The sequence below is a fragment of the Scleropages formosus genome, chromosome 17 (genome assembly GCF_900964775.1).
Source record: "Scleropages formosus chromosome 17, fSclFor1.1, whole genome shotgun sequence".
In the NCBI taxonomy this organism is placed as follows: domain Eukaryota; kingdom Metazoa; phylum Chordata; class Actinopteri; order Osteoglossiformes; family Osteoglossidae; genus Scleropages; species Scleropages formosus.
In genome coordinates, this window is record NC_041822.1 from 9,665,542 (window position 1) to 9,689,353 (window position 23,812).

Here is a 23,812-nt window from a genome sequence, read left to right on the forward strand (position 1 = left end):
TAAATTAGAGTGTAAATGGCCTGCAGTTCTGCCTTACACCATTTGGGGTGCGAAACCATGACTAGATAAAACGGAGATTTAAGCTGTCCAGGGAGAAGGGCACAGGAAGTGCAGAACTGGCAGTTTCTCTGAGTAGTTTGTTATTGGGTATTTAAATGTAGCATTGTTAAATCCAGAAAATACCCTTCTTTGTGTCATTCTCCTGAGTTGCTTACTGCGCAGAAACAGTGGGCTCTATCTCACTTGTACAAGGAGAACACAGCGCAGTGAACTGGAGGTTCTGGAGATTATGTTTTTTTTTTTTTTTTAAAGTTAATTTAACTTTAAATGTGTTTTATGGTCCTAAAAGACAACGAAATAAACTGGCATCCATGCTGCATTTTGCATCACACCCAATGCTTCTAGTAAAAAGGGACAGTGAGCGCTGGAAATATAATAAATAAATAAATGAATGAAAACTTTACTGCAAATATTCAGTTAATTTTAGCTTCATCTTGTGTTTTAAACAGTGCCTAACCTGCAAATAAATCAAAGGACTAAACTGTATTTAGCTTCTATTGGTAGAGCGGATTTAGGAACATATCTAAATTACAAACTGACTTCCAGTCCCAAATGAGTCTGGAAGCTGAGGTAAAAGCATACTTAACTTAAAGGTTCTAATAATATCACCATCAAAAGGAATGTAATGGTATGTCTCCAAAGAACTCTTCTTTATTGTTCAAACCTTCTCTCCAAGAAGGCTGACAGGCTGAGGAAGTTTCTTTCTCTCCAAGGGCTAGAAGTCACCTCCTCTTAATAAGCAAACTTATTAACTGGTTTTCCAAGAAAAAAATGTAAGTATAAAATTGTAAGGCACTGTTAGTGTAACCGTAGGGGGTGCGTTGGTGCAGTGGGTTGGACCACAGTCCTGCTCTCCAGTGGGTCTGGGGTTCAAGTCCCACTTGGGGTGCCTTGTGACAGACTGGCGTCCCGCCCTGGGTGTGTCCCCTCCCCTTACGCACTGTGTTGCCAGGTAGGCTCTGGTTCCCCGTGACCCCGTATGGGACGAGCGGTTCAGAAAATGTGTGTGTGTGTTAGTGTAACCTTTAATCCTGAAGATACTTCATGCTTACATAATGATACATGTTAAGACATTTAATATGTTCAAGGTAGTTTTAGTAACCTTTTTGCAGACATTATCTATCTATCTATCTAGAACAAGTGACCATCAAAAACAAAGGACAGCTTTGCCCTAATCTCAAAATCATATTTCACTCTACAAAGATTTAACAATCACACAGAAACTTTGTTGTTTGACAAAAAGTGCATAAAAAAGGCTATTCTGCCTAAAGTTACAGCAAAAATACCAAGGGGAAAAACAAGCAATTTCAGAAACTACTGAAGCAGAAGACCTACACAAAGAAACATTTAAACCCCCCACCTCCCAGTGCATATACATGAAATTCTAAGTTTATGCCCATAAATTAGTTGCTTCTGCAGATGAATTTCTATCCATTTAAAACACAGAATTAAACCTGAACACATTACAAGCAATAAGCCAGGAAAAGTTGGGTTAAGTCAATCAACACAGAGAAATTGAACCTAGAGCTTTCAGTGCACACAAACTGATGTCTACCAGTCACACTCATCACCAAACCAATTAGCTGGAGCAAGTATGCATGAAGGTAATGCCACAAGAAAAAAAAAAAACTTTGTCTATTACACTCAAAAACAAAATAAAGAATGCCTCCTTTATGGGTCTGTTTTCTGCCACTGCACCCTTTTCCTGTCCATCAGCCATAGTCTTGCTGGCCATTTGGACTAATCATCTCCAGATTTGTCCCCTGGATTTTTGTCTTGTGGTGCTTGTGTTTGTGCATAATGACTTTGTTGCATATGTGTGATTATTTTTTTTGTAATATATTGTACTTTCGGTGTCTGTGATAAGTAATTGTTTATTGTCTTGGTAGTGTCATCTTGGGGGGGGGGAGGGAGGGACAGGTAAGTATGTCACATGAGCTATATGTCCACCATGTAGGTTTTAAAAGCCTGTCTAGGGTCTAGGCACATTAGGGAAGAGGTGATGCCCCCCCCCATGTGATTTTGATTATTAGATAGAGTACGTTAGTTGGGGCATCATAAATGCTGAAGACCCTTTTTTTTTCTTTCCTATAGCTAGGGTAGTTATTACAAACTTTAGAACATCTATTTGGTTTCTCCAGGTTCTTTGCTTTGGTATTGTTTTAGTTCCTTTTTCCCCTTGTTAAGTGTCTTTGTGTTTTGGAAATTTTGTACATGGTCATTTCAACATCCGCACCAGTTGGCACAGTAAAGGAAGCCGCACTTGGCACTTGGTTCTTGTATGTGTGATCTTGTTGGCCCCATGCTGCCACTGTTCACCATTCAGTTGTGACACCCTAGCTAATCCTAGACACCTGGGGTTGTAATGATAGAAACAGAATAACATATGTAATCATAGCCTATTCAGGGATCCTCCAGTTTTAAGCTGGTTTCACTGATTGTTGGTACTCAAGGGTGGTTGTTTTGATGTTTTCCACAGGATACTTTGTCTTTGCTCTGTGTACGCGACGTTACCTTTGCTCCGCCTTCGCCCCCTCTGTTGCTCTGTGTAGAACTTTATTGGTGTCTCATCATCTGCCTCTGATCCCGAGTCTCCCGGATGGCCAAAAACTCCTCCTCCTTGTCGTCAGATTATCAGATGTTATATCGGGGGTGGGGGAGAGGATCATAAGAAGCAAGACTGAGTACCAATTGCAATGGGTCAAAGGATAAAAAAACATGACATTCTTTTAAAATACAAACCTTGGGTATGCTGTCTCAGTAAATGTTCAGCAAAGACTGGGATGAATATGAACACGCGTTTACATTTACATTTATTTATTTAGCAGATGCTTTTCTCCAAAGCGACATACTGTACATCTCAGAGAAAATACAAGTTGTGCATTACATTAGGAGAAAGAGAGAGATATAGCTGCTGACATGTGAGTCTTAAGTAAACGTAGTTTGTTTCTTTCTACTTTATGCACCGATGTTCATCCTACAAGTAGGTGCACAAAACTGAGGCCAGACGAATCCTGATCACCTTCTGGAACAAATTCCTTCAGTGAGGACATAACAATTACACTACATTATTTTAAAAGGTTAGTGTCATATATTTGCAACTGTAGAAAAATTATAAGGAATGGAATTAACACAATTTTACTGCTCAGGCAGAGTATACCCTACTTAGCTTTGAGCTTTTTTGTGCTCAGTTACCCCTCTGTTCTATATAAGATTTGTTTACTATTTATGTACTACTCACCCATGAACACTGTTTACTTTTTGTTGTGGCAAGTCTTAATAAAGCTTTTAGAAGGCCTTATATATTGCTTGTTTGTATGGTACACATTCTCAGTTAGGAGTCAATGGGGAATAATGTACAGTATTTAAACTTAAACCAACTAAAATATACTGATGTAAAATACATTTACATTGAGGTCCACCATTATTGTGATATCTATTTTTGTGTAACTCATGAGCAGTTAACCTTGAACAGAAGAGAAACAGACATACAGACAATATTATCCACTTCATAATTATATGTGAAGTGCATACAATGTAACACTTTGATATTTGAAGACATTTACATATTCATAATAACCACTGAAATTTAACATAAAAAAACACAAATATGAATAATAAAGGAAAATGTGGCTTTATAAGCACTATATAGCCATATATACACAGTATAAGTAAATGCATGTAAGAGCAGTAGGTCAGTCCCTAAAATCCTTTATGAGCACAGAGAAGGCTCTTTTTGTTAAACACCCTGGAGCTTTTTTATGTTCATCACGTACAATTACAGGAAGCTTTCTAGTTGATGAAAGCCTTAATTGTTTAATTGTGAGAGTGCTATGAATGCAAATGGCTCTTCAGTCTCTCTGTGCAGAAGTGTAGCTGTTCATCTGATTAGAAAGCAAATGTTGCCCTTCTATTATATCTGCTTGTAGACGAAACCTTGTATGGTTTAGATATTGACAAAATGGTATTTTGAGGCTTGCGGGGCACTTTGCGTTTGTTAACATTTAAATGATCTATTTCAGCCTTTGCATCACAAATAGTTTCCTGTAGTCGCCTCATCCTAAATGCTGCATCCATTCAAAAGTAGTCTTACAAGTTTCTTACAGCTGAAACTATGACATGAATGTCAGAATTATTATACTTCAAAACAGCAGAAAAAAGTTCCTTTCCCTCCTTTTAATAAAATATAGTTCTAAAATTCACAATGAGATTAACCAATATACAAGATATGGAGACGTTCTTGCAATAAAACCCATCAGAGATGAGCGGACAACAGGATGGGGGTATATGCAATATTACGTCATGATAATGCTGCAGATAAAGTCGCAAAGACACTGCAGTAGTTTTTAAAATCAGGCCTTAATGATAATGTAACCAATTTGAGAAGATTTGACCACATTTCTGAAAGTCTTAGATATCAACACTTGATCACAGCTGCAAAATACTGCACAATTTTGCCTTTGCTTCACTTTATAGTCAGTATGCAGTATGCTGTTTCTTTGTTACAGCCAGTTAAGAGTTATAAGAGTATGATTCTGTGTTGTTGTGACTCACCTCCATTCCCTTCTCTTCTGCCTTTAAATAATAAAGAAAGCACCGTGGAATTACACATCTACCAAAAAATAAATAAATAAATAAAATCATACTTATTGCGAAAAATACAATATAGTGATCACTGGAATCAGACTTATTTCGAAAACAAGTGAGACAGTCACTCGAAGGGGCTAAGACTTAAGAGTTATCGCATTTTAAGTGGAGGCTGGGATCAATAAATCTTTGTGAGCTTTGTGAAAAGTCTTGAGAACTTGTAGTTTGGATATAGACATGACAGAATACAATTAAACTACTAATGTGTACTGCAGCAGCTGAAAAAGAACAATATAATTCTACATTTATTTGCAAGCATACTTGTATAGTTAAATATAAAGTACATAAAATAAAAAAAAAATGTAATCAATAAACTAATGTTGGTTCTGTATTTTATTTTAGTACTATCCGTGTCATTGCTGTGCAATAAAATTATGAAAAAAAAGGTTTGTCTCTTAAATTTGTAGACCCATTACAACACAAACATGCACTTTTCTATGAAAGGAAAAAAAACCATAAGAAAACAAATTTGCATACATAATATTAATACAAAAAAACATTTTATGCATGGGACTAAGGACCCAAGGGAATGAGTAATTGTTTAAATATTAATATAAAAGGAAATGGTAAGTTCTTTTTTCCTTTCGATATAGTTATAGTTTAATCATAAAATTGTAATCTAGCAGACTAAAACCTTAGTTAGTTATACCTAGAACAAATACTTTTTAGCACAGCAGTGAAGCTTCTCATCAGCAGCTCTATTTCAACTGAATCCTTGACTAAAGCCACTGATGGAGGAGGCGGATCTCTTCTATGCTCAGAGGCATATTGAGAAACATAACTATTCCTTTCAGTCCCTTTTTTCCAGAACAAACTGAAGCAAAAAAAGGGTTACAGTTTTTAACATACAGTTTAAGACATTAAAATACATGTGAATAACTTCTACTCCCAGCACAGCATCCAACAAATAATTTCTGCTTCATGTCTAGTTGTGACAGCCTCTCTTTCAAAAGAGCATTTAGCCAACTTTTGTAGGGATTCTAAGAACACAATTGTGATTGTGTACATATTCTAATTAAAAATGAAGATAATGATAAGTAATCTTCATTTTTGCCCTCAAATATTTGGGGAAGGAGTTTCTTTTTAGGCGCTGAGATAAGCATTTAGGTGCAGTATTATGAATGTATGTTTTTAAAAAATATAAAGACTGCAATTGATTGGAGTGTCCTCCAGGTGTACTCTGCCTCGTGCCTTATTCTTCTGAGTGTCCCAACCATGCCATCCAGGACTGGACAAGCCGGTATTGACATTGAATCAATGAATCAATGAATGAAAATTATGGCATTAACTATCCATAGTAGACACAAATTACTATTTAAATTGATTTTCTGGGTAAAACCAAAGGCTATTTACAGAAAGGTTAGTTGATTCAGATTTTGCCACTGTCTGCTCCTTAAACATGCTTAATTTCAGCAAAACAATAGGAAATTGGAAATACTTTGTGCACGGCATGAATAAAAACTTGTATTGCATGCCTTTACTGCACTCAAGTTATTGCTGCACTCAGCCATTTCAATCAGTGGAAGCCACTCAAAATTCGATTGAATGCAAAACTGACTAAAATTGGAATGCGAAAAATGTCAGGAAAATCTCATTCAGAAGATTTGTCTAATTTTATAACTCAAATACATATGCAACTCTCTAGTACATTTGTTGCCCGTTACCATCATTGCGGAGTAGCTACTGGGACATCAAACATATTCGCTTCATAGTTACTTCAGCATTTTTCGATTAATTGACTCAAAATTATACAAAAACTAATGGAATAAAAATGAAATACTGTACATACAAAGTACACATGTGCCTTGAAGCAAATAGATGACTAAATAATCACCTAGTGATTTGTTTACTCCACCACCCCCCCATGGCTACAAGGTACTTTCCCCAGTATCAAGGAGGTGACAGAGGTAAATGGTGTTATGCCACCCAGTACTACGGACGGTAAGACAAAACAGAAGTAACCTGAAGCTGACAGTAGCCCTTGGCTGCTAGTGATTGACACCACAAGAGTTATTACATGCCGCTACATTAGTGCCTTCCATATCACTGACACACCATTATGTTCCTAATGGGAGATGAACTACTCTGTTATCACTGCCATGCATTTTACACCATGGCCAAAATCTCACACTAATGGCTTTAGCATCCATTTATATCTGCAAAGGTTAAGTATAATTTTTCCACAGCAGCAAGAGTTGTAATCACACTTAGACACTTGTCACCAAATCACTGTAGTTCCTCTGTGCAGTGTTTGGCATTTTCTTTTATAGATGCTGTCTCCAATGTAATGGTGTCAGTCGAGGGAATCCACTTTTCTTACTGAGAGTACGAAAGAAGACATCTGAACTGCCTGGGGAAGGACACAAATTTTCAATGGGAAATAAAGAAAACTGAATGTTGAAAAGTACTTACATTCACCTTCATTCATCAAAGGCTGATTTTACAATCCTGTTGTGGTCATTGTTTTAGAGCTTCTCGCAAATCTGTCTGAACCATGGCGTTGGTTCCTCGTCTGATTAATGAACCTAGTGCCACTTTACATCTGCTAGTTTATGTGGTTCTGCTATCACTCTGCAGTGAGTGACATCCTGATTAAACTCTCAGTTTGATCAGGATGTTATTTTGTGCAAAGATGTCTAATAGAAATGCAATAAAATCAAGAGAAATAATTCACGCAGCCTTCTTTCAACAACTGCACACCGTTTGTAGCATCACATTCAGGTAATTCATTGAAGGGCCCCTGTGAATAATACAGAATGCCACAACACACTGCTCTGTCAGTCTGCCTATGCTGTGAAAAGAACCAGTGTATAGAAGACAAAAAGATAGTTATATCCAACTGTAATACATGAAATAGCAGCTCCGGGTGTCACAGCTTGGATAACTAGAATAAAGACAGAGACTAAAAAGACACCTTCAAGAACAATGGAAATTTTACCTTTTTTTAACAAAAATTTAGAAAAATAAGCAACCACAAGGAATTCTTGGAAGTTTTTGTTTTTTTTTTTTTTTTCTCTCTGGATTTAAAGCCTTAAGACAGACAGACAAATATCAATATGGAATTTGGGGGGAATAATGCAAGATACATTGTATCTACACAAAATAACAAAAATAGCAAATAGAACCATGCCACAGAAAATTGTTAAACAGGTGGCAATGAATGCTCAGACAGTTGCTCGATCGTAAAAGTAACTTGAAATATGAATCATTATAGTGCTCAAGGTCAAGTATTAGGATTCTTTTCTTTTTTTTGATTTGTAGCAAATAGAAAAACACTGATCATACTGAGTAGTTATATGTATACAAAATATAGCCAGCAGACAATGTTGACAAAGAGAGCACCCAAAATAAGTCATTTTGATTTATAACTAAAAAAAGTCACAAGGACAGTGATCAGGAATTGTTGATATTCTGATAAAGTTTTATGCGGCTACTACTGTCATGAACATTGGTGCATATGGTGGAAAGAAACAAAGTGTACTTAAGAATCACGCTTCTGCAACTATGTCTCTCTTTCTCCTAATATAATGCACAAACTGTATTTTTCTATGAGATGTATGTCGCTTTGGAGAAAGGCATCTGCTTAAACGAATAAATGTAAATGTAAATATAATTCTTGACTGGCTGTAAGTAAGCAAGCAAACAATCAAGTAACTAAGTAAGAAAGAAAATAACAAATCGATAACAAATCGACCACGAGATTTACAAAGCACTAGATGTCCAGAAGTAAAATAATAATAATAATAATAATAATAATAAAAACAGAACTGAATGAATTAATGAAAGAATTCATGAATGAAGAACGAACGAACAAACAAACTACTAAATAAAGCTGTAAATGTATATACACTCACACACACACACACACACACACACACACACACACACACACACACACACACATTTTCAGAACCGCTCATCCCATACGTATATATATATATATATATATATATATGTACAAATGAACTGTAGGGAAATCTTTCAAATCTTACCCAGTCTTTCCAAGTTAAAAAACATGTTTCTGTGTTGGAGCAGGATACAGTATGTACTTGCTGGAAGCACTGCACAACTCAACTGGCTTATCCTAGTTGAGTGAAAGCTTCAGAACCATGGACAGCAGCCCAGTGTGCTTCTGTGACTATTGTACCGTAGAACACTGTCTCTCACATAAAACTGTGCTTTGAGAATCACTGAGGCAGACAGCTGCAGCCTCTTTTTCTCTGCTTGGATATCTTTAGCACAACAAGTGAACACACACACACACACACACCACTCTACATACATACATAGGTAGGTATTTAAGTACAGTATATGTATTTATGTGTGTATGTACAGTATGTATGTAGAATGTTGTGCATGTGTAAATCATATACATAGACACATACACGCACATAATAAACATTTGTGAACTTCAGGCAGTGAAGTCAAAGTCAAATTAAACATTTGTGAGGTCAGACAGTTTATATTTAGATGACAAAAAATCACAAAACTTATGACAGATGACCTCGAGCTGGGAAATGACATGAGCAGAAGTGTGCGGGGGTTCGGAATTCTTGCCCTGTATGATTTGCAATGTCACCAGGGTGTATATTTTGAATTGAAATGTCTTTTCTTGTAAAGCATCTCCCATAAGTTTGACAGCTCATTATGTCAATACAGATGTACAAATTACATTTCCCTGTAACTTGATTTCTTGTAAAAAGGCCCTATAAGACAAGCCTGTATGTTCATATATTGTTTGCACAGTTTGTTACTATATGACTGTTGTGTTTCATTAAGCATAATACAATAAACACGGTCTGATCTCTGTCTCAGACTGTAACACAGTTTGAGTGCATTTCATTTGAGTCACCTCTTCATATCCATTATTAGGAATTATTACTTTTTGTTTTCTTTGGGTAATGACAAATCTCTCAATTACTCATTTACTGGAGTCAATCGAAGTCCACACCTTGCTCAGTGGTACTGCAGCATGTGGTGGGAGCTGAATATGGGTTCTTTCAGTGCTAAGTACTCGCTCTAACCACTACGCTACTTGCTATATATACATGTAGAGCAATAAACATTTGACCTTTTTTACCTTTCCCATATCCTCATTAAAACCTGGACATCAACTTGCCAACTTATTAACTTCTATTGACTGTAGTAATGTGATAAATGAGTAGCCTTAAAAATTTTTTTCTATTTAGAATTCCAGGAGGAGTGGGCAGCCACTGGCACTTAGAGGGTCTTTTTTTCCCCTCTCTTCTCCTTTGCCTTTTGAATTGAATTGAATTGAAATGGATTGAATTGAATTGAAAAACTATTCAATACAATCCCTTCTATCCATAAAGTTAGCGCAGCCACAGCAAAAAGACACATACAGATGTGCTTGGACATGGATAGGGACAAACAGAGGCTGTCCTACCTTTGGACCGGCTGTGTCGCCTCTTCCTGCCAGTAGAGGCACTGCGTGTGACCTGTTGCAAGTGTGCTATCTCTACTGGCGTGTTGGCACGGAAACTCTCCTTGAACTTCAGCACCAAGGTCTCGACTGTCTCTTGTTTGGGCTCAATCACTACAAATGTTTTACAGTGGCTTCATGTTAAAATAGTATCACAGACAAACATTACATATGTCAGGCATTATAACACACAAACAAGGACAAATACAGCTACATGTATCCACTGATGGTAGACAGTTCACTAAGAAAGACAAAGACAACAAAAACATATACGTACAGTATGTTGAAAAAACGGCAATTGTGAGGAATCAAAGGGTTGTAAAATTAAAGGGTTCACAGCAGACAGCAGACTCAAATTACTCAAAAAAGCAGGAGCTTGGTTTCAGAAAGGAGCACTTCTTTCTTGTCATATTTTGCTGTGGAAATTCATTACTTGCATTATCCTTATGCTGTAGGCTTTCCACAATAACAGATCATAATTAACTTATTTATTCATTTATTTAGCTAATGCTTTTCTCCAGAGTGACTTTGAATGTATTACTTGTATATTAAGCTACTTTCAGCTACTTGGCCATTTATAGAACTGAGTATTCTTTACTGGAGCAATACATTGCTCAACAGCACTGCACAGGGATTCAAAGCTGAGTCCTCCAAGTGGAAGGCAATTGCTCTAACCACTAAACTACCTGCTAGCACCACTCTGTATTAGGGTAAGTAATAGGGAGTACCAGAGAAATAGCAGCAAAGAAAATACCAGATTTAATGTTGGTAAAAAGTAGTCTGGCATAGTCTTGAGCATATGGCCAAATGCAATATCAAAGAGATTTTATTTTTCACTATACAGTACAGAGCACAAGGCAAAGTAAATTGTGGTCAATGACGACTGAAAAATAAGATGTACATATCAAGATGGAACCAAAATTAATGATGCTTAACAAAATAAATTATGTTAATGCTGAATGTATCGGGGCAAAAGAGTAAAAAAAAATAAATCACTGCTTTGACCATTGAACACCTGTGTCATCAGGCTGAGCTGACAATGTACTGGTTCACATTCCACCTTCTATGGCATTTTGCAAACTCCACTACAACAATAAGAGCTCTTTACTCTGTCTTGTTATATCCTATTATTTCCTAACTAAAGCACAGAATAAATGTAAATAAATATTAATTCATGGCACACAATGATAAGCGACATTGACAGCTTCATATCTTTATAACATCCTCATAACTTTAGCTAGTTATTGTCATTTGCAAGTGGGGGGAAAAGCCAATGGCCAATATGTTAGCCGAAACGCACTCTAGTTATGAATAACACTATCATCATGTATTCTACAATGGGAACAAGACTACTGCAATCAAGGGTATTTGGTAGCAGTACTTCAAGAAATAACCTATGAAAAATAAAAGCTCTGTACAGTTGGTGTGTTTGAGTGGATGTGCAACATTTTTGTGAGAAAATTAGAGATCTTAAATATGTAACAAAGCACATTATTAAAGAGTTAGTCTAAAACAAATAAAACTGCAAACCTTTTTTTTGGAATAACAGTGAGCACAGGATTTGCTTAAGGTGCAAAAGAAGAGGTGCTATTACCACATCTGTGAAGAGTTACACTAACACTTTTGCCATCCTCCCATACTCGAAAAAACCAAAAGTAATTCACTAGAAGTGAATAGGTAAACTAAGACACTGCAGTGTGTTCAGTGATCCTGTACAATGCCTTAGGTCTATCAGAGGATGACCCCATAATTCAGTCTCTGGAAACATTTTCTCACAGGTCTGTAAGTAAACCCACTGTGCTGTGTCCCCTAAGGTACAATACAACTGAAAAAGCGGGATGTAGAACTAAAAATGTGAATACTGCAGGCGATGACAGCCAAATGTTGTTAAGCAATGTTTTGGAATGAAACATCTGGAATTACTTGGGTAGTATAATAAAATGGAAATATGCCTACCCAGATACGCAGTCAAATATAGATACACAGTTTCTTCACAATGCATGTACCCTCCTTTGCAATTGCTTCTATTTTTAATGTCAACATTTTGACATTAAATTACAGTAGATTTTCTGTCAATTCCAGTAGTATCTAAATGGTTCCCATGAAAGAAAACTTGACACCAGTATTTTTCTGAAATGTCCTTGCTGTGGAGGATAATGCAATGTGTAATCACAGATGTGAAAAGCAGAGGTCTTCTAAATTTAATGGAGTAAATTTAGTGTATTTAAACAGCACTGTCAAATAACATTTTCAATTTTTTAGAAAATTGGAAAGAGGATAAGACTTTTTGTAGCAATCTGACATGGTCTTGCACACAGGCATGTGCTAAGAAACAAATGATTTTCAAACCCCTGAGGACCTGTCCGCATCAGTGATGTCTTTCTTTTTAAATAATGCATTGTTTACATACAGACACTTCTCTATACATATTTGATCAAACTTCACTCTCCTTCCAGTATGACCAGGAAATAGAGAACCCGCAATTCTGGCTCAGTAATTTTCATCTTATTATCCTTATAAATCCCATTTCCTACTTAGTGTTTTTGTTTCATTCACATGCAAAATATTAACCACAGTCAAGAACTTTTAACTTCTATTCATTTTTAAAATGTAGCCCCAGGTGCCACATTGTGTATGTTTCACTCTTAATAATAAAATATCAAATGAAATTATCAAAGTCAGAGGTAACAATCTGAACTTGAATTGAGATTCTGCTTGCTTTGGGGAACAAGATATGCAGTACAAAGTGGCCAAGGGTCAAATTATAATCCCCTTTACAACTGTTTTTCAGGAAATCTCAAAACACAAGAAGTGACAGAAATCCATAAAAGTTTAGCAAAAAAGTTTTTAAATGGTCAAACATGGGGGGGGGTGCGTTGGCGCAGTGGGTTGGACCGGGTCCTGTTCTCCAGTGGGTCTGGGGTTCGAGTCCCGCTTGGGGTGCCTTGCAATGGACTGGTGTCCCGTCCTGGGTGTGTCCCCTCCCCCCTCTGGCCTTACGCCCTGTGTTGCCGGGTAGGCTCCGGTTCCCCGTGACCCCGTATGGGACAAGCGGTTCAGAAAGTGTGTGTGTGTGGTCAAATATGATATACTTTTACAATGAATATGCAAAACCAGGGGGCGTGGTGGCGCAGTGGGTTGGACCACAGTCCTGCTCTCCGGTGGGTCTGGGGTTCGAGTCCCGCGTGGGGTGCCTTGCGACAGACTGGCGTCCTGTCCTGGGTGTGTCCCCTCCCCCTTCGGCCTTACGCCCTGTGTTGCCGGGTAGGCTCCGGTTCCCCCGTGACCCCGTATGGGACAAGCGGTTCTGAAAATGTGTGTGTGTGTGTGCAAAACCAGCACTGTTGAGATGAAATATAAACACAGAATTTTACAAAGAGGGCTGAGCCATGATTTCAGAAATATTCTATCAGGGCTGAACTGATGGAGGTGAAGTCAGACTCACTGCCGCCACTCACATGGTTTCCAAGGCAAAGGAGGAACAAAAAAAACAGCTTGCTATTACTTTCTTCCGTGCACATGTGGAGAGAGGGTCCAGACACAGGGTGAAACATGCAGGCTCCCTGTGGTGGACATGAACACCATACCCACCAAGCAGCAAAGCACTGGCTTTACCCATAGTAGCACCACATCCCCACGATTCAATTGAGCAGAATTTAATTTATCCATGAGGACATCAGCTTCTAAAGACTCAGATTCATTTTTTATTTTTTTAATTAGGTGAAAAATTCAGTTCGAACTGTTAAATATGACTCAAAATATATGTATACAACAAATAACTACAAGCTGTACAAGGATATGTGATTTCTTTTTTTTTGGGGGGTGGGAGGGGGTCATTTAAATTCACACGTGGACCATATCACATATTTTCTTATATTTTTTGAGAAACCGATACAAAGTACACTTGTGGTGTTCAGTAAAACCCTGAAACCTGCAGTATGCAGTTAAAGAAAGACTACCATAAAGGAGACAAATCCAAACAGATTAGGAAAAAAGAAGCAAACGTGCTGAGCCAAAACTTAGTACAACCTAGTAATAGACTGGAAAATAGCATCTTCCGGAGAGGACCACGTTGTCATAGAAACTAATCCCTAGTAATACTTTGACCTCTAGACAGAAGTTATCAACAGCAGAATATGCTGTAAACTCTTTGTGCAAAAGAGTTATTTTGTGTATCTTTCTAATGAAAAAAGCAGGTTGTTAATTGGTGAGCGACTAAAATTATGAGGGAATAGTTTGTTGACTTGCCTCAAGACATCTCTTGTCCTCTTTATCCACTCCTGAGAGCTCATCAGTAAAAATACTAGGGTACTGAAACCTGCAGAGAAAAAGAATTGGCTCTTAAGTAGCATCTGCTTGCCCCAGGATTCGCCGCTACTACTTAAATCAACACCAGGTTCTTTCATCCTTTTCACACCTTTAAGGCATCCCAAGATGCATAGTTGAATATACCTATAGCAGCACAGATTTTAAACTAGTAGACCAGGCTATGAAACATTAATTAACCTTGACTACAAATATGTACCAGGAGAATGAATAGCAAGTTTATGAGAAGCAGATTAAATAACTTCAAAAGATAAACAATATGGTACTATAACAATTTACACAGCTCACTACTGTGTATATTTAGACACTGAGCATGTACATTGCTTTTTACCTGTCTTGTACTTTATAGCATTCAGACAATTTCTAATTATATTCTGATTTTTTCTTTTTTTTTCTTTTTTGCTTAAGGTCTACATAAAATAAAAATGATAATGTTCAAAGACAGACATGTAGGTAGACAGGCAGACATAAAATAAAGTACCAAGGAGTTCTGTTAAAAAAGAGATTATGTGCACTGCTGCACTGATCTCTTTTACTTAAGCAATGAGAATTTCATGTCACTAGTAAATTAACATGGAAATCTGGACAGCTGTTAGACTACTTATACAGAGGGCACCTGGAAGCTTGCTGTTTACAACAGCTATTTGGGTAGGGAAAAACAATGTTGCTTTAATAAGATTATTTTAATTCAAAACAAAGATAATACAGACAAACACAGGACCCTGGTTAAAAATCCCTCTCTTACATTTGTAATTATTCATTCACTGACACGTTTTTCCAGAGCAAGTTGCACTGTTAAGCTATTTACTTATCCTCTTATACAACTGATCAATTTTTACTGCAGCAATGTAGAATAAGTGCCTTGCACAAGGATACTACAACAGGAGGTAGAATACAAATCTCAGACTTTTTATTCCAAAGAGGGTAGCGCTAACCACTACGCTACCTGGTATATATATATATATATATATATATTGTGATTCAATATATGGTAGAAAGTCTGACTAAGAGGCTTGTCTGTCCATAGTGGTCTGCACAAAAAAGACTGGCCTAACATTCAACCTCTCTCAAAAGAAGAAGAAGGAAAAAATACATCTGGCAGTGTTGAAGACTATTGATCTGGCTTAATTCTGTTTCAAGAGCCTTGTTCAAAAAGAATTTGAACTTCTTTGAGATAAAGGGTGATAATGGACTTCTATATTGTCTCATTCTATGGAAATGTCATATGGAAATATACAGCATCTTGAAAATGTCCCTTTCAAAACAGACACCACTTTTATGTTGGTCCAAATAAAAGTTAAATTACGGTGGGATAAGATAGGTAAAATATAAACTTTTTATTTCCTTCTCCATGATAACTCTTGTTCTTACATTATGAGCATGGTTAAAGGGTCAATTTGGTAAAGCAAATCCCTGTCCCATAAAATGTATACTCAAGTGTTTGGAAATAATAATACCTGAATAACTGTATAATAGGACAGTATTGAGAGTTGGTGAAGGGTATTGGTGATGGCATATTGGGGATGGTAAATTGCCTGTTTTGTGTGTGTGTGTGTGTGTGTGTGTGTGTGTATTCAACCTGCAATGGATAGGTGTGTACCCTCCTCAGTCTTGAACCCTGAATTACTGGGCTCCAGACCCCTGCAATCCTGATCAGGACAAGCAGTTAATAAAAGTGGGTGGGTGGATGGATGGATGGATGGATGGATGGGACAAAAAGTAAAAGCGTAACTGATAATGTGAAATAAAAATACTCATCCCTGTTACCTGGTCTCCATCCATCCCAGACCTATATCATTTGGTCTGGTGTGATAAACCGCTATGCATCAAATTTTCTTATTATTAATTTATTTAAAAGTGACATGTGTTCTTTATCTTTCTCAAGTCAGTTCTGGTGCACAATCGCAATAAGTCTGCATGATGAAATCATACTTCTTTTTAAAAAAAAAAGAAAATTAAAAACATACCCTAGACCCTTCATGAATAAAATTTCCGCAGATAACTTACCGATACCCCACAGACCCAGAATCTGTGCTGTATGGGGGGGGGGGGGCATGACAGTATGATCAGCAGCAGAGGGGGAGCCAAGAAAAAAAATAAAAAAAGAGGTAGTATAATAAATCTTTACCTAAATTCTGTAGTTATATAGTAGAAAAAAGGTATACATAAAATGGTAAAATGAAATATTATGTTCACTTTCATATCTAAATATATTATGTTGTGCTTCCTCTTCTCACTGTGATGGACCGGCGTCCCATCCAGGGTGTATCCCCGCCCAGCTTTATGCCCAGTGCTCCTGGATCACCACGACCCTGATCAGGACAAGTGGATGGATTTTTCTTCACAGCACCACTGAAACAGTCAAGAACCTGCTAACTGTTGTACATGAAAAGTAACTTGAAAAGAATGCCAAATGAAAAGTTTTCTAAACAAAATGACACCAAAACACATCCAAACAATAAAACACAGGTGCCTTGGAGCAGTGCTGATGTTATCATACACAGATAGAGGGGTTCTCATTAGATGTTATGACTGGACATTGGTGCTTAAAAACAAACAAACGATCAAATGAATGAATGAACAAACAAAACAATTTTAAAAAATTGCTTCATTCCCTCTGTTTTCATTTATGCCTCTGGACCATGATGACCCTGCCCTCTACAAGCAGCAACTATATGGCAACAGCTGGCATGGGGTTAAAGGTGCTGCCTTATGACTCAGAGTCACAGGTTCAATTCCCAGCTGCAGAATCACTAAGCAAGGCACTGAAAATTATCTATATAAATGGGTCAATCAGCTAAAGATAAGATAATAACGGATGAATGCTAGAGTTCTGTTTTGTTGTTAACTTAGATAAACTTACTGGATGTGACCCTCACAGCGAGAAACTCCTACCTGCCCTCACTATATCATTCCAGCGTGAGCTACTCAAAAGTTAGAAGTAAAACTCACAGGTACCCAAAGCCTGCTATGTTCCCTTTGATACCAGCAGATACTGTGAAGTTGAGACAAGCTTGTGGTTCACTTTTTTCCCCTCCCCTGTGGTCATGGGAGGGATATGAAGACAATCCTTAGATGTACCTCAGTTTATACCTTAAGCACAGCTGTAAAGTGAAATTTTAGTGACTTCTAAATCAAAGAATTACTTCTGAGAGCAAATAAGTTTTATTCAGTTTTTTAAATAAGCAAAAAAAGTGTTATTTTAATATTCAATCACTTTTGTGCTTATACCTGTAAAACAAGATGTTAGAATACAATTAATGTAACGTTAATTTTCTGCTAATTTGCATACGATCTGCACTACTTACACAAATTAAAATAAGGTCATACTCCAGCTTTATGCTTAAAAAATGTTTAAGTGCATTTAATAATAAAAGCCCAATTAAAATAAGATAATGAGAAAGAATATGCTGTAGATCTGCTGTCGATACTGAGATAACCATGAATAGATTCAGTGCTATTGTCTTCTACAGTATGTTGCTGTGCCCTTGCTACTAGAAGTGGCAGAATCCCAAAGTTAACTGCTTCAAACACTCAAGAGGGAATTTTAGCTTTACAATGTGCAAGGTCATATTGTATGCAGGGTTCTTATTTCTAAGATGTGCTAAAGCATCCTAAGCGTTCCCATTAATCACTCACAGGGAACTTGTACCTTCCCAAATCTCAAAGAGAGCAAAGAAATTAGCACATACAAAAACCTTACACTTTAAAAGAAAGCAAGTTGGGACAAGACAATTTAGTGCAGCAGACTTGTAACGGGGTAAAACTGTTGCCTCACAACTTCTAGGTTGTAGTTTTGAGCCTCAGAGTCGAACCCTTAACCTTACCCTTAAGCTTGTAATACTTAAAGCCTGTTTTCTGTTTATTAACGTGTAAGTCACAGGTCAAATTATGCAAAAAAGCCATGAGTTCTAAAAGTAATATAAATCAGTAGATCAACCAGTCTTAATGAAGACAAGCACTAATAATAATGTATAGGTACACTTTTCTAAAGCTTTTCTGGTGCCCTTCTTACCCGAATGACATTAAGCTGTGAATCTATTCACAAATACTTACATTTCATAGGCTAAATCTCATAACGATGAGAGATCAGAATCATCTTAAAATGCTTTAATATGCTAGAAATTTAGTTTTGGCAAAATTTAGATCTACAAAAACATTAGACATTGCTTAATTCTGTCACCTGTGTTATAAGTAATTAACTCACAGACAGCTGTCACTTTATTTTATATGCACTTCTAAGGCAAATGCAGATTTTGAGACATCTTCGCTGCAAATCCTTTTGAAATTCTGTGTAATAGATACATTTTATTTAAACACGACATATTTCTTTATTTTATGTAAACAGTACATTGGGGGAACAACAAAATCAGATTTGATTGTTGGAGCTACACTCAACTGCTCTTCTATTCCCCCAGGTGTTCTCATGAATTTGATATTCTGACTGTAGTGGTTCGACGGTGAATACAAAAAGACGAAAAGACTAAATCATGTTTCATTAATGTGACATGAATATCCACCTCACTGCTTGCTGAGGGCAGTGTTATAATGACTAATCAAAAATGTCAACCCTGTGCATTAAGAAAAGACTGCTAATTACAAAGACATAATGACATGCAATGCCTTTCTACTAATCTGTGAGGCTGACATTCTACCCAGAACAGTGCTTTGGATGAGAAACAACAAAATTACTGCAGTTAGAAAATTGTGCTTTTTGTTCAAGAAATAAAGAATAATTCAATAGAATTACTGTTTTCAACAGAATTCAGAAGGGGTTTTTATTTCTGACAGAAGAAGGCTCTTTGGCCTTTTTAATGGTTAAATAACAGTAATGAATGAGTTTGCATGCTTGCAACGTTCTCCCCTGAGTTCGCTTGTTCTCCCTGTGTCTGTGTGGGTTTCCTCCCACAGTGCAAAAACATGCTGTTCAGGTTCCCCCATAGTGTGTGAGTGACACAGAGAGACTGTTCCACTGATGTATGGAGGAGTGACCCAGTGTAAGTAGTGTATCTAGCAGTGTAAGTCACCGCGGTGAATAAGGTGTGTGGGCTGATAACACTACATAGAGTTCACTGGAAGTTGCTTTGGAGAAAAGTTTCTGCTAAATAAATAAATGTAAATGAATAATAATAAATACTACATGTTACTAATAATAGTAAGACCATTAAGTGAGGGGTAAGCATTTTAAAAATATATTTTAATGGGAACAAAGAACATTTCAGTTCACAAAGCCAATGGATTTCATTTATAAATAAAATTTTCTACTTTAATTTTAAATCTGAAGTACTACAAGTGTCAAGCCAAAAAAACCTCATTATTTTCAATCTTCAATAAAGTTGTGGTATGATTTCTATGTACTATTTGTGGAATATCTCTTTTATAATCCCCTTCAAAGGGAACAGTGATGTTAATTGTTAACAGATGACAAACAAATCAATGTCATAAATGCACGGGGACCTTGAGAAAGGCAGTAGCAAATCAGCCTTCATTGTCACTGGGGCTGTTTTGTAGCATTGTATTATGTTGGGATTAATTAGACTTTAGAAAGCCTGAGTGTGAAGACAACAAAACTATGTGGGAGGAAATGGAGAATACGTGATGGTCGTTGTCTAGTACATCCATACAGAAAGCTAACGATTTAAAGTCTATATTGAAAGAGTTACAATATGCAAGGCAAGGCTTTATTAACCTTTTCAGTTCTAAGAAACTTTTGCAAGACAAATATTTGGAAGAGAAGAAAAGCAAGAAAAGAAAAGAAGAAATGAGAAGAAAAGAAAGAAAAATCAGACTGAAAAGAGAAGAAAAACAAAGACAGACAGCATATATTCACACTGGCTATGGTTGTTTCTTTTGCACTCTGTGAAACTGCATTGATACAATTTTTCAATACACCTGAGATTCAAGCGTGCTAAAAATAGAATGTTCAAATATGTATATACAATGCAGTTGATGTATATGGAATTTCTGAGTGTAGTTGGGTACCACACACACACACATTTTCTGAACCACTTGTCCCATACGGGGTCACGGGGGACCGGAGCCTACCCGGCAACACAGGGCGTAAGGCCAGAGGGGGAGGGGACACACCCAGGACGGGACGCTAGTCCATCACAAGGCACCCCAAGCGGGACTTGAACCCCAGGCCCACCGAAGAGCAGGACCTGGTCCAACCCACTGCACCATCGCACCTCCTAGTTGGGTACCAAACTGAAACAATTATCTCCAAATAATATACATTCTTTCCTAAAGACTTGGGTTAAAAACTGAATCTGTCCAACTGAGACTGTAGGCCTGGAAGAGGAGATGGCAAAAGGCAACATTCCAACATTCTGTGAATCCTGTGGTTTCCGCTGTGCTTTATTACAGCTTTACAAATGTGCCTGCAAAGCATTTTTATTCTGCAACTTTTTTCCCCAAAGTGTCCCTGCCTTCAGGAGCAAACATAGATTTGTGACTATGTCTATGCTTTGAATTTATATTTTTGCATTTTTCTGTATTCCTCCATGCAAATTTGTTGAAATTCTAATTAGATAGACTTTGATTTAATTCAATTATGTTTATGGAGAACTTTCTCGCCAAGGTTGCTGTAAATGTTCCAGAATTACACATAGTAAATCAGATAATTTTCTTCATGGGCAGTTGGGAGATAAAACTAAGACAAAAAAACTCCCTTACACGAAGAAAGGGAAAAAATAAACCTTTGGGGGTCCATGTATCAGTGGCTGCCCACCTCTGAAGTGTACCCTGCTGTGATGACAGGGGACTTTTGTGGACATTTTGAGGCCATAATATAGATTTGTCAATAGTATTCAAGTCTGAGCTTCAAATGTATCTCTTCTGAATAAATTGTCTAGCATTTAAATCACTCCATTGTAGTTTTTATCATGTTTTGGGTCACCTTCAAGGGTCATCATCATTCTAAACACAAAAATCTCACCAACTGAATCAGTTTCCTGCCATAATGTCCTGTTTCTGGCCTCATTCATCTTCCTATTGATGGTAAGAAGTTTCTCACTCCTTCTGATGATCTACAGCATCATTCTGCCAAGCCCACACTTGAAAACTGATATGGTGTAACCCGGGTGATGGAGTGTGTTTGTTTTGATCCAAACATAATGCCTCGCTTTCAGGCCAAAGAAATGTTTTTCAGTCTCATAAAACTCCAAAATCCTCTTCCAAAAAGGTCTCAGGCTCTGTCACATTGCTTCTGGCAAATCTCAGGAATGACTTAATTCCAGGCTCTTGCAAAAGTGGTTTCTCTCTAGCCACTCTCCGCAAGAGGTCTAATCTGGTAAGTGCTTATATTGTTGCTGAATTGTAGATAGTGTTCACTTCAAACTAATGAACTTTGCAACTGTTATCGAGTGTTAACTGGCCTTTTTGGTTTATTCACTGGCAACTGCCTTTTGTATTGGGTTTACAGAATGGCTCAATTTTGGTCTAATCTGAAATGTGAAACATTTTCTTCTTCTACTTCATTAAAAGAAAACTTACCTTGTTCTTGGAAATCTCCAAGGCTTCACCTTTTTTAATAACCATCTTATGCTTCCACCTCATAATAACAGCAACAGAGAGTGATCTAATTTTCATGAGAGAGCAACACATGTGACCAGAAATTTCAGTTGTGAGATCTCACAACGTGGGTTAATTTTTTGCTAATACAATTAAACACAGGAGGATTCCAAATCAACACAGAACAATGGAACAGATTTGGTACAAGTTAGGTTATTTTTAAACTGAGTAATAATACTACATAAATGTTTCATTTTAATGTTATATAAAATTGCTTATATCTCCTCTATGTATAAAGTGACTGAACTAGAGAAATAATAAATTCTGGATGAATACTTGAAGGCACTGTATATACCTTCCACCATTTCTGCTTTATCCTTTGCTTGTTTTTAAATACTGCATGAAATTCAAGGTCTGACTGGCATAAAATAACATGAAGTAAATGTACTGGATACTCAACTTAGAAAGATAATTAAGAAATCTGTTCATAATTTGACTTGTTTATAAATCTGTTACAGTCAACGAAACCTTAATACAGATATTCTTGCATTTATTCACAAGCTAGTTTCAGTAAAAAACCTCAGCTCAAGCAGTAATAAATTAAACACTTGCTGTAAGACTTTCATTTATTTATACCATTTTCACTGATAACTGATCCATATAAGGTCACTTTCTTACAAAGCCTTTTTTCAGAAAACACGGAGTGTATGAGGAAAATTCCAGGAGGCGTGCCTCTGATAAAAGCAAAACTGACTGCCTCCACACACAGCACATATACTTCAGCACAACGGGGGTGTAAAAGAAGAACAATCGAAAGAACCGCTACAGAACCTTGCATCGCGTTACCCTCCGAATTAAGCCCCTAATAGTTTTATCTTGCCTTTGTATGTTCCAATCGGTTCATGGCCCCAGTCCAGTTGTGTTTAGTGTTTGCGTTCTCACTTTCATCACCTCAAAATAAACTCTGCACTTCAGTCCACCACAGTTTTCTTTGTCCATATCATGACAATGTGTGGAAAGAAACATTATGGATGGGATTTCGCTCAGTTGCAGGACTTTTACATTCCCAAGCTATTCCACCTTGAAGTGTCAGTAGAAGTGTACTTAAAAATGACTAAAAAATCCTTTTAAAAATTCATTTCATTCAGTTTGCTTTATTATATATTGTCAAAAATATTGGTAGGTTCTATACAAGTCTCAGGTATAGCTATAATAAATTTTAAAAAATGTATGGCTGAGGGCAGCTGTTAGTGTAGTAATTAATTCAGTTCTTTTTCTTCTGAAATTTTTCAGCCGAAATGTTCACAATGTGAGAACTCGGTGTACCACCAGACTGTATCACAAAAAGGTTAATGTAAAACAATGTGTAAACATATAGATAAAGAAGGACCTGGAAACCAAGTATTATTTCCGCTTTAGCAGAGGAGCCAAAATGACTTATTCGTTTGTGGTGACAATATAACTTTTGTATTTAGTACAAGAAAAACTGGATCACCCTAAAACACTACCATGTTATCTAAGACCATTTTTCATAATTTCTTACATTCTTCCTTCTTCTAGTCTCATTCTTTCTGCTGGGACATGAACTGCTCCACAAAAGACAATAGCTTGAGGCATTGACCTAAAACCATCTTGGGATTAAATTCAACAACTGGATGAAAATCTGGAAAAGGCAACAGCTGTATCTGCAGCTGTGACCTATGACTGTGTTCAGCTCTTCTTGTGCAAACAGCTTCAGGATTAGTCTCTCTCACCATCTGTGCCAGCCCTGCTTATAAGGCTGCCAGTGGAAATTTAGCTTGAATTTGGAATTTTTTTTTCCGA

General features: G+C 37.1%; 1 protein-coding gene across 1 annotated transcript in view; it reads right to left on the reverse strand.

Moving 5' to 3' along the window:
* The window catches only part of LOC108938470 (astrotactin-2-like), a 218,420-nt gene that overhangs the window by 126,524 nt on the left and 68,084 nt on the right, over window positions 1–23,812 (reverse strand). The window contains exons 4-5 of the mRNA XM_029259528.1: window positions 10,115–10,264; window positions 2,575–2,679 (exon numbers count right to left, since the gene is read on the reverse strand). Coding sequence (XP_029115361.1) covers window positions 2,575–2,679; window positions 10,115–10,264 — 255 coding nt within the window. The remainder of the gene's footprint in view (window positions 1–2,574; window positions 2,680–10,114; window positions 10,265–23,812) is intronic.